The 12223-nt window shown below is 41.8% G+C and overlaps 1 protein-coding gene across 1 annotated transcript; it reads right to left on the bottom strand.

Moving 5' to 3' along the window:
- Positions 1 to 3068: 3068 nt before the first annotated feature.
- On the bottom strand, positions 3069 to 11452 carry tmem38a (transmembrane protein 38A). Its single transcript, XM_076727043.1, has 6 exons — positions 10639 to 11452; positions 6565 to 6721; positions 5540 to 5724; positions 4713 to 4800; positions 4044 to 4161; positions 3069 to 3784 (listed from the first exon to the last, which is right to left on the bottom strand). The coding sequence occupies exons 1-6, from the start codon at positions 10760 to 10762 to the stop codon at positions 3581 to 3583; spliced, it is 876 nt and encodes a 291-aa protein (XP_076583158.1). The 5' UTR covers positions 10763 to 11452; the 3' UTR covers positions 3069 to 3580.
- Positions 11453 to 12223: the final 771 nt, after the last annotated feature.

Below are 12223 nucleotides of genomic sequence, written 5' to 3'. Positions count from 1 at the left end.
TGTTAGTAAGTTGGTCCTTTTAAAAACTAAAATTGTGTCTATATTTACATTTTGGGCCACAATGAAACTCTGTATTACACTATGTTTATTATTTTTAAGTCAGTCCAAAGCCACAGTCACACTGCCTGATTATCAGTGAAAATGGCTCCACAACAGATTTACAAAAATACGATTTTTCCTGTTAATTGTCCTCTAACATCCGAATGAAGAATGAGGAAATACACAAAAAGCACAACTCACATTTTATAGAAAATGTGAAAACAGGCTTCAGATCCAGTCCAGATTTTACTGCACACCCATGTTTACCCTCATGATTACATTAGATTCTACAAAGTGAGTGTGTGTGTATGTGTGTGTCAGTAATGGGATCAACAGATGTTGGTTACATTCCTGGCAGTGAAGGTTTTAAGGTTTTTGGTCCACATCACCTTGATAAGCTCTCACCACCTCCTCTCTCTGCGTCCCTCTGTCCCTGCCTGCTCGCTGCCTTGCCCAAAGGAGCAGGGAAGTCTCACTGCGACTCTCCACCGGAAAAACAAACAGAGCAGCTCCTTTCTGTCGTCATGCTGGAGACCTGGATGCTTTACTCTGAGGTGGAAGAAATGACAGCGTCTCTGAGCTCTGTCTTTAAGCAGCAGGAAATGAACGTTAATGTGCTGGATCAAAGGATGGAATGAGACGTTAATTGACTGAAATCTCTTCACATGGAGTTTTACACTTCTCTGACCTTTGAATAGCTTTAATGCTGTTCTTCGCTGTCTGACAGTAGCAAGTTATGTCATCTTATTCCAGCTTGTCATCAAAACTATATGATGCTTATATTTAAAGACAAGGCTCTTTAAGTCGCACGCTGTTCTCTGTCTTTTGCATAGTTCTAGACCCATTTTCCCCAAATTTAGCCTGACATATTTGGTATCTTTGGAAACTTTGAGATGTCCTTGACAATTGAAAATAAAGTTCTTGAAGTTTGAACGCTGCTTGGCTGCACAGAGTGAGTTTGAGCTGACTGACCCACCTGGCAAGCTGCTGCCTGTTGAAGGGGAACTCCACTGATGCAGGCCTTGTGGAGTGCTACTGCGTATGGGAAAAAGGCCTGTAAAGAGTTTTTTGTTGCTCCAGAGGGAGCTGCATGAAATCTGATAAACATCAGTTGGAGCTGAAAACTACAAGTTTGAAAATAGATAGATAGATACTTTACTCATCCCCAAGGGAAATTCACAAATTCCAGCATATTCCACAAATTTAAAGTAAAAGGCACGCAATAAATAATCCAAAAGCACGGCAAGCAAAGAATTAAAAGTTAGAAATAAAAATGTCCAAATGTCGAGTGCAAACAGAATTAGAAATAAAAGTGTTCACTGCAACACAATGCAAGTTCAAATGTCCAGTGTTTAAATGAGTTTAAAGGAGATGTCCAGAGTTTAAATGTCCAGTGCAAACAGAATGCAAGTAAAAAAGAAAAAAGTGAAAAAATAAATAAATAAATCTTGAGGTGTGGATTTGGAAACAGTGGAGTTTACCAGACCTCTATAGTCTGCTCCCCATCTGTGCTTGAGGTTGGCAGGTCAAGGCTACATTAGCCACTACTAACATAACACATGAATCTCCACCCGAACACCTACTGATTGAGTTGTGGGTAATGAAAGTGTTTTTGTGTTCTGTGATTCATTATGTTGAGCTATTTCAGTTCTAGCTGTCCCTCATATGCATCATCTGCAGAAACTACCCAGTCTTCTCTAAAGTATCAATAAAGTTTTATGTCATACTGAAAATTGAAAGCAAAGTCACCAAAGAGGATAAAGTAAACATTTGGATAGCGTCCCGCATCCGGCAGAAGTGAAGCTTCAGAGATGGTTTCCGTGTGTGAGCCCCAGCAGAACAACAAACGTAGCCAGCAGACTTTCTACCTCCCTGATCTTCTCTGCTGCTGTGAGGAATGTGAGGGTTAAAGGTCGAGTGTAACAACCTCCTGCAAAGTTCATTAGTGATGCTTTATTGCCTGTGCTACAACAGTTTGTAGCTCGGTGGGGGCGTCCAGGTTTCTCAGGACATGACCTCAGGTTGACCTCAGACCTTTCCTGTCACCTCTCAACAGCCTCAGAGTTACATAACAGAGGGGTGATGAAGATATACATACTCCTGACTGCAGACTGATTGCTGGGCCAGTGTCAGTCCTAGAGGACTCTTAAATGCTCAAGTTTTACCACTAAATTTTTACAGTTAAGAATAAGTGCAATGCATAAACACTGCTAAGAGTTAGAAAGTACTCTCAGCTCCAGAGTGATGGTTTATAACCCAGTGAGGAGTCACTGGCAGATGGCTGCAGTACAACTCAGAGAAAGAGGCTTCACACTTTCCAACATGAAAAAGATATTTTGGAAATGCAGAATAATAATTTTCTAAAACCAACTTTTTTCATAATTCTGGTGCAGCAGTGTTATTCATTGCTGTTTCAAGATGCAGGCTCTCTTCACTAAATTTTCCTAAGGAAGTGGTTTAAATTGAAAAATAAATAATAATTATTAAATATTCATGAAGTTCTTCCACATGAGGTTTATAGAGCTCAAGTACTGCCAGAAATGACTTTATCAGATTGAGGGTTCTGCAGATTTACATCCCAGCTCTTTATAAAGTACTCAAAATCAACTCCATCTCAACCAACTACAAGAGAAATGCTGCTCACACATGAACACAAAAGTAATCCTGTGATACATCTAACACTATGAAAGTTACCACAGTACTTGAATACTCTTTCAACCCCAACTGGAAACTTTCAGAGTGAATCATCTCAGCATTAGGTTGACCTGCGTGTTGTTTCAGAAATCAAGAAACAATAAAACATATGTACATTTTATTAAACATTCGATTCACATCAGCAGACTGAAGCGACTTAAAGACACAAGTGTGCTGTAGAGTCCTTTGTAGAAAACTAAAAGCCACTGAAAACCTTAAAAAGGACATGTTCTTCATCCAGGTTTCTAGACTCTGTTATGACCATTTATTACTATTGAAATGTCAGCATAGAAATAAATGTTAATGAGAAAAGGGAATTAAAAACCACCACAACATAACATTTCTCTCGATTTTATTTAAAGTCATGAACTTGTCCTCAATGCAAAAAGCAGCAATGTTCTGCCACATAATGCTTTATTCACATTTGAATTTTTGATTGAGAGTCCGATGAATTTGTGTTTTCCATTTCTTTCGTAACTAAAATAAGGTTTGGTGGACTTTAAGAAAACCACTGACACCCGTTAACACAACTGCCGATGTGGAACAGAGGCCCATGCAGCTCCTACGCGGGGATCACCACACAGTGCTGAGCACAGATGCAGATGCTCACAAATACACAAATAAATAGGTTTAAAATGTCCTGGTTGGGTTGAAACATTTGCTGTGGTATTTACAGAGTCCTCCTGCTGTGTAAAATGCAGAAAGCACCATTTTGCTCAAGCAGAAAGGGTCTCATTTGGTAAAACATCAAACTGCCCCTTTCCCTGGAAAGGAATGGGAAGTCCCATCATGTGGAGGCCACGATGGGGGCGAGTCAGATGCAGTTTCTCTGGAGCGGCGTGGCATCCTACTCGGCTTTCTTGGCCTTCCTCTTGCGAGCTCCTTCGCTCAGCTCCTCCTTGGTTTTGAGAGGTGAAGATGGGGCAGCAGCGGGAGGATGATGGTGGTCCTCCTCAGATCCACCCAGAGGGGAGCCGAACAGCAGGTGGCAAACCCAGGACTCGATGAGGGCGAAGGGGGAGCCGTGAGAGTGTCGGGCGGTCATCACCACCTGAGGGAAGATGGTGTCAGTCAGGGGAGATCAGCCTGATTTTATGATAACTAAATAACAAAGGTCTGATTTATCAGCTCATATGACAGCTTTTACTGGGGTGGCCGCTAACTACTCTTTGTCTGACACAAAAGTGGTGCGTTTCTTTTCTGTAAGAATCTCTTGTACGCAACACAGCACAGAAGCAAGAGTTCAGGCTTAAAACAGAACAGAACAGCCACACTGTCAGCTACACCTCCCACAGAAACACTGATCTTACCTTGCTTGTGGCCATGAAGAGGGTGAAGGCGAGGATGAGGGTGCTCTTTGACACTGGCAGCCAGTGGCTCTCCTGCAGGGTGAAGAGGATGGCTCCGTACAGACTGGCTTTGGTCGGGCTGCAGAGACGAAAGACAAAACGGTCAGCAAAACGTCCGCAGGGATCAAAATGAGGTGACAATTAGAATCAAAGGCAGAGTGGGAGATAAAAGCATTCATTGTTTCGAATTTATGAAGTGTGAAAATTGATGATGATTTTACTGTTATTACTGTTACAGACAAACCAAACACTGGCTCTCTCTTGTGATTTTAGTGGCCAACATGAGGGAGGGTAAAGCGCTGGGCTGCGATCTGTAACCTCACCACTAGATGCCACTAAATCCTACACAATAGACCTTTAAGTCAAACACCGTAGTCTGCCAAAGTAAGTTTTCTATACTACCACCAGGGGGCGCGAATGTCAGAAAATGTAAAATTCTGCACTTTCTACACAGTAACTTCAGCAAATCTGCAGCGCCTCTCAAACAGGCCGGCTGTGTTTTTGTCCAGTCTTAGTCACAGTGACCTTTAAGTCCTACTTGTGTCTCAGAAGTTTGGTTGGAAACACCTACACGTTGAGGAGGCAGAGATGAGTTTATTTTCACATCAGCAGCAGGAAGCACAGACTTACAATGACATGTTGAGGATCTCGTTGCTGTCGGGCCTCCACACACCACGCAGCAGCTGCTCAAAAATGGAAATGAGAGCCACTCCAGAGCCTGCGAAGATAAAAATAGACAGTGGGAAAAATGAGGACAAAAAAGTCTATGAGACTGCTTTTCTCTGGCTTCAGCTTTTCTTTCGTTTTCAGCATGGACGCCTGCAGGGCATCACCACTGAAGCAGAAACAGTGGGGGGGCTCAGGATCAGGACAACCCCTTATATCTATTCCTTTGGACATTTCTCTGCTGTTGGACAGTTTTACAGTAACAAAGCACATGAATTATGAGGCTTAGGTCTGCAACACGATTTTAACACAACTTACAGATCAGGCATGACCTCATGACTTCTGGATTCAAACACTGGTCATAGAGACATTTTTCTTTCATTTCAAGAACTCAAATTAAGCTGAAGTGACTCTAACTTCATACCTGACATTTTTATCATTTTCAGATGGATCGAATGTAACTTCAGTGACTGGTCATTCTCACGTAACCTGGTTTCTCTGAGTAACCTCTTCACTGTGAACACTGTCTCACTCCAACATGAATGAACAGCACGTGGGCACACTGTCATGCACGTGTTGTTCATTCATGTTCAAATGCAGCAGCTGTGTAGATTCCTGAAGGTGTTTCTGTCATTCACTGAACGCAGCTGTCAAACATGGAGAGCTGAGACTGCAGGCTCACCAAGCTGCATTCAAGACTTTCCTCTAAAGCTGAAACGATTAGTCAGTGAATCAGTTGGTTGGTGAGCGGTGACTGGAAGCAAGTCGCAGTGAAATCACCAGATACCGACCTTTGACGTATCCGACGATGACCATGATGAAGAAGCCGTGGTGGTAGGCGTGGTGGGCATGGTGAACACCGGCGGCGATCTTGCGAGTGCGGACGACCTCTTTCATGGCGACCAACACCAGCTTGACGGGCAGGAAAGCCACACATTTATAGAAGAGGTTCAGTGGACAGTAAAAGAGGAGATACCTTGTATGTGACAGAGAAAGAGAGGATGTTAGAGTCATGGAAGGAGGTGGTAAAAATCAAATATTCAGCTTCGATGGTCACCCACATGACAAAAACACAACTCTTCCCACTGGCCTTCTGGCCATTAAGATAAGTTCTGTTTGACAAAGGTTTGAGAAATCCACTGCTGAGATCATCCCAACACGTCTTTTTCTTTCAAAATCTCCAAGTGTCACTTTGTTATGTTCTATTTCATTTTTATCTTTCTGTTATTGTGTCTTTAAATGTAGCTGTAGTGCATTTCTCCTCATTATGTAAAACACTGAAACACTTAGAAATGCCTCTGTGTTTGAAGGGTGCTAAAAATAGAGATTCTTCGAAATACTGCAGAGACCTTACAGTGGACGTCTCCCTCTCTCTCTCTCTCTCTCTCTCTCTCTCTCTCTCTCTCTCTCTCTCTCTCTAACTTTTGGTAGAAATGTTTCCAATACAAACTGGTGTCACTGAGGTCTGTTTCAGTGACTGGGACTTACACTGTATTTTGAGTTTCTCTGCAAACCAAATTCCATGCATCTATTATGATATTTAAAACCATAAAACCAAAGCAATCTGCAGATGTGTAGGAGAAAAGATCTTTTCAGCTGAAGTGATTTTTGAAAAGCAGGGGAAAAAAATCTGTTTTCTGAAGGGAATGACCTCCAAACAGTGTCTGGCAGGGGATAAATTGATTGCATACACAGTCTTAAAAGTTTGATGAAAAGCCTGATTCAAGAAAGTCAGATCTGATAGTCCCATCCACGTGACCTTCAAACACACTCTCTCCCCCGGTGAAGGGTAAAGTCCATCTGAGGTTTTTCTCACCAGACAGCTGAAGCCAGCAGGATGTGGCTGTTGTATTGGAAATAGTCGATGGGGCTGCTTCCAAGCATGATGTCTGCCAGAATGTAACTACTAAAGCAGTAGAGCATGGCAGAGAGCCAGGAGGCCACGGGACTCCTGCGAGAAACCTCCACTGAGCCTGCAAGACAGAGGAGGAGCCGTCAGGGACTGTTCCCAGCACACACAGATAACGTGAAAAGCTGAGAATCCAGTTTTCTTTGCACATTTTCTCTGCTGTAAGAAGCAGAGGTATTGATTGATACTGATTAATTTAAAGCTTTTTTAGTTATGAATCAACCATCAAACAGATTTATTTACCAAACAGGGTATAAAAATGATTCTGATTTTACATTTTCTGCTTTTGGTGACTCCCAGTGGTAGAATCCAGAAATGCATGCCACAAATTAATTTTAAAATAATGAATTTGTCCTTAATTTGAATTTGAATCATGTGTTTTCGAAATGTATCAATTAAAAAAAAAAAAATCAGTTGTGTTTCACCAGTGAAAGAATGACCTCCTGAATCCTAATGGTCCATGTGCTGTTTTAGAGGCTTTTCCACAGAAAATGTCTGCAGTAACTTTGTTCTTTTTTGGTAATCACAAATAAACATTTATTTTTCAAACTTTCTGTCAGTTCCTACAGAGCAAAACTGTTCGCGCTGACTTTCAAAAGTCATTATCAGCAGGTTCCTTGTGCGTCCATGTGCTGTATCTTTGTCCACGCCCAGTTAAGCCTTTCAGTTCCCGCCCTGATAATCTGCCTCTTTATCATAACCTAATATTGACCTCTGCAGTCATTTATGAGTCGACAGTTTACCAAAGAAGCAGAACAGACAGCACTTTATAATTCAGAAACTGACTGTATGCTTTGCATATGATTTCTTTTTGTATATAGGGCATGTTATAAAGAAAACATTTGGAGTTTCCATGTGAATTTATAGATTATATTCCATGCAATAGATTTGATTATATTCCTAATATTCACACCATGTCAGTATACATCATACCATGACATTTCTACCAAACACAGGCTTCTTATTCTTTGATAACTTCAGGCCTTGTACCTGTTACAATTATCCTTCTGGCAGGTCAGTCTCAGTCTCAATCAATCTGCTAAGCCTCATACCTATATTTCACTGCATCTCTCCAGCCCTCTTTTTGTTTGTTGTTCCACAAAGACATGATGTCCAGACTGTGTGTCTAGCACTCTTTCTCCCGCTGTTGTCCCTGTATTCTCCTGCTTGTCCTCTCTTTTCATTCAGACTCTCTGTCCTGGACTGTCAGCCCTCCTGGGGCCTTTCTCTCCTGGCTGTTGGTGCTTTGTTCCAGATGCTTTGGATCTGGATCTTCATCCTGCAGGATTCTGCATCACCTCTTCTGTCTCTGTCTCTCTCTCTCTCTCTCTCCCTTGTGTGAATGTTGTCCTTGTCTCTCTCCCTGTGTTTGTGTTTCTTTTCTCCTCATGGTGTGTTCGAGCATTGCCTTTTGTGTGTTTGTGTACTGTGTCCTCTTTCCAGGTGTCCATGGTGGAGAGGACGTCAGATTTTTGGGGGGAGGAGTATTTCCTCATCTGAATCGAGGGTCTATAGAAGGTTTATACTGAATAGAGTGTAAAGCACCTTGAGGCAAATTTGTGACAACCCGTGAAAAATTAGAGTATTTCCCTTGGAAGTGGAAAAGAACTATGAAGTTCTTAGCCTAAAAAGGAAATGCTTACATGAAGTGCCTCAAGAATGTCATGTGTTTGATTAAATCTACTCAGTAAATGGAGACGTGAACAGAGCGCGGCTGCTTCACTGTACGAATCTCCAACAACAGGTGGGTGAGGGTGTCGTGGTGCGACAGGCGCTCAGTTCGAAAGCAATCTGATCCTGAGAAATGTCGCCCTATAAATATAATGTGCTCAACTGCTTCTCCTGCCTTGCAACTGTCAGGCCTGTCTTAACCTTTGACCCCCTGCACTTGTCTCTCCCGGCACGCCCATGTTGACCCCCAAAACTCATTCGTGTGCTCCTCTAACATGTACATAGATGTTACGACCCTCCACTCAAACACATGCACAGAATGGTGACACATTGGACTGTAGATATGAAATAAGATGAAGGTATATGGTTACAGCCATGAAGTCAGCTTTGGGAGCCGCATGTTGCAGTTAGCCCGAGGTTTGATTTTTCTCTAAGACACACATGAATGCTGATCATTGACATTGAAAACAAGCAACAGTGGTTTGACTTCTTTTTCTTTTCATTTAATACAAAACACAACAAATGTGCCAAAAGGAAAGCGAGGCAAAGCCCTTTACCTCAGCTTCTCTGAGGAATGTGAGAGCCAGCATAGGGTTAGCTTAGCTTAATGTTAGCTAATTACATCACTTGGGACTGTTAAAAGTAGTACTCTACTGCTTTAATTTGATTCATTTTTTCCACACACTCTTTCTCCTTGTCAAGACGTGGTGCCTACATTACCCACAGTGCAACTTGACCACCAAACGGTCATTCTGTGATTTGAGTTTGTTATAGTAGCGGCTAACGTAGCCTCAAGCTGCTAGCCTCAAGCAGGGATGCGGAGCAGGCCACAGAGGTCTGGTAAGCTCACTTCTTACTCACTCTACACCTCAAGGCTTTTTTTCTACCATTTTCTAACTTGTAGTGTTCAGATTCATGTGACTCAAGTGACATCACTCGAGGCAGTTTATCAGACATCGCGCAGCTCACAGTGCCTCCCCAAAACCTGTAAAAAGACTCTGATCACCTTTAAAAGCGACTACCTAATATCAATGGTTCCTTAGTTTTTCACTCAGTTTAATTTAATTTGGTAAGACACCAAACATCTTGACTTCTCCCTCATAGTTACAACTAACATTAACTAACAAACTAATGTAGCTACAAAGATGTAGATTTGCAGAAAGGCGAGAAAAAGATATTCTATTTATCTTTTATCTTTCTCCAGGTGGCTTATGTAGTGTAAAACAACTTTCCAAAAGCCAAATGATTAAAATGTGGGGGCCCAAAAGTTTATTCATCTGACCAGTAGCTCCTCTCTCCCTGGATTTACTGGAGCTTCACTGCGGAAAATATGAGAGAAATGAAATGGATGCTGAAGAAGCTGTTTAGGAAGGATTTGGATGGATATCTTTGGCTCCTTTGATGCTTTAAAAAAAACGGAAAACTTTTAGATGATCGTCTTTAGACGTGTTTGGTGCTCTGAAAATCTTCACTGAAGCTTCAGCTGACAAGATCACGATGACTGAACTTTCATGACAGAGTGAATTTTGTCTTTAGGGCGAGGAAAACAAGTTACTGTAAAAGCTGCACACCCTCTGGAACAATAAGCTCATGCTAGACTGTTCACCAACTTATTTCATGTAATTTTTTCATTCAGTGTAAATAACTAGGTGTGCAGCAGAGGGGCTTCAGAGACCCACTGACACTGTCTATTTCTGGATCTTCTATTTATTGCCTAAGCTTCTGGTATGCACAGATCTTCTCTCAGGTTTCATCCTCCTCAGCCTCTGTTGCTCAAAGAAGTTAAATCCTGGAAAAATATCGGACTTTACCTAAGGCTGAGTGGTTTAATCTACTTCAGTGATTTTCTCAGTGTGAATGAGGTCAGACTGCTGCAGCAGCAGACATTCCCTCACAGCAAGCAGAGCTGCAAGTGCCCCTGCTACACTTTATGTAACAGGTCATGCTTTATAAGGATATGGTGCTGTACAGATAACAGCCACAGAAAGTTCCTATAGGGACTTCACAGCAATGTGCAGTTATATCACAGAAAAACAGCTTTAGATTAGATGAGATGCACATTCAGTTTCTTGTATGGATATCAAATGTGAGTTTTTAAGGGTTTAAATATTGAATTCCCGGGTCATTATGAACATATTTCTACTTTGCGCTGTTGTCAGTAAGCGTATGTTTAGGCACAGGTTATGGTGAGAGTGGAGTTGCCAAAATAACAAGCACAAAGGCTCAGAAATAATCAAGTATGGAACCACACATTTAATGTGAAAAAACACCGCTCACTTCAGGCAAACAGCAAGTGTCAAACACACTCACCTGGCTCATACTTGAGGTAGAGGATGGACACGATGTAATAAGCGACATCAAACACAGGAAACATTCCCATTTTGGAGAAAATTTGGGCAAAATCGCCCAAATTAAGAGCTGCCAGCACTTCCATGTTGCCTGCTAACCAGTGAATCCTTGTGTTTGTTTAGTCCAACTGCGCAGTGTGGATCAGAAAGCCCCCCCAACCCAGTCCACCGATTCTCCACCAAGCCCCCCGGTCTCGACAGTGAAAGCCTGTGACACTCAAGCCCTCCTATTAATACCACTCATCTCTACAGCCTCAGCATCATCATCGTCATCATCGTCTGCGCTCCGTGCCAGCTGCTCCGCTTTTCAGGCGACAGGAGGTTTTGCATGTCAGCTGCTTGAAATTTAAAAACAAAAGGCTTGCTGTCCTCCTGTGCTCACCATCGATGTCATCATTATTATTCTACTGGTCCACAAGACGCTAGCAGAGGTTAGATTGTAGCCTGGAAACACAAGAGGCACGAGACAAGTGTCCACGTTTAATACGGACAAAGATTCATTCACCCTTTCATAAGTAATATCCCACAATCCGGATCAGATCCTGCACCAAGGCTGCCTCACAGCCCAATGACCGACTCTAATCCCAAACAGCGCGGCAGCATGTGGTGATATCAGCGGCTGTTTACATTCATCCAGATGACGCACAGATGTTGCTATTAAAGGCGCAGTAACGCCAAACCTACGTAAATACACAGCCGCCCGATTTTACATATTTTGAAATTGATTTGATTGATGTATTTTATTATGTTGCGTTGAATTCTTGAGGAGAATAATCAGAGCAATGACCTCCACCACCACCAGGGGGCCCCAAAACCACAACATTGACAACCGTGTGTCCTGAAATGATTTTCAGGAGCTGAAAGAAGAATGTCCTTTTTGCCATCTGAATTCACATCCTTTACACCCTTATTTTCAGCTCCTCCATTCATGGATGCAGTTAAGATTAATGCTTGTTTTAAATGCATCTGTGTCTGTGAAAGTCTTACTCTTTCTTGATATTTTTGTCCTTATTCGGCTCATTTTTTGACATTATTCAAAATGTTTTGAGATGAATTTCAGATACTTAAAGTTTGGTGTCCGCCTGAAATAAATAGATACATTAAAATAAAGTTTATTGATTGTTGATTTTTTTTTCTTTTTTTTCTTTTTTAGTATCATAAAAGTTGGAGATGTCTTGTCCGACCTAATTGAATTTTTCTGTCAATTGTGCTAACAGCAACCATGTGCTCTCTGTGACTATATATCTTATCAATACTCCCATCTTGGATGTGTTTTGAAATTTGAACTTTTTTGCAAATTTGTTTTATATTATTTATCTTCTATATTTTATTTCTGTGCATTTAAAAACAAGCAAACAAGTATAACAAATAGTAAATGAAGTTCTGCAGGTCTGAACCTGCTATTACGTTTCTTGTCAGCAGGTGGCGCACGTTACCCGGGTACGGTATTATAGTGGTATCTCTATTTCCTAAGTTTAGACTTTCAGACAGACTTTTCTGCCTTCTTTACATCTTCCGTCTCATTCACCAACAGTGTCTCTGACCTC

The sequence above is a fragment of the Chaetodon auriga genome, chromosome 3 (genome assembly GCF_051107435.1).
Source record: "Chaetodon auriga isolate fChaAug3 chromosome 3, fChaAug3.hap1, whole genome shotgun sequence".
In the NCBI taxonomy this organism is placed as follows: Eukaryota; Metazoa; Chordata; class Actinopteri; order Chaetodontiformes; family Chaetodontidae; genus Chaetodon; species Chaetodon auriga.
This window is presented reverse-complemented; position numbering and strand designations above follow the sequence as displayed.

Excerpts from the sequence above, each read along its gene's own strand:
- tmem38a (XM_076727043.1), bottom strand. The coding sequence starts at position 10,762 with ATGGAAGTGCTGGCAGCTCTTAATTTGGGCGATTTTGCCCAAATTTTC. Across the intron at positions 5,725-6,564 it reads CTGCTGGCTTCAGCTGTCTG|GTATCTCCTCTTTTACTGTC; the intron begins GTGAGAAAAACC and ends GTCACATACAAG. Across the intron at positions 3,785-4,043 it reads TCTTCATGGCCACAAGCAAG|GTGGTGATGACCGCCCGACA; the intron begins GTAAGATCAGTG and ends ATCTTCCCTCAG.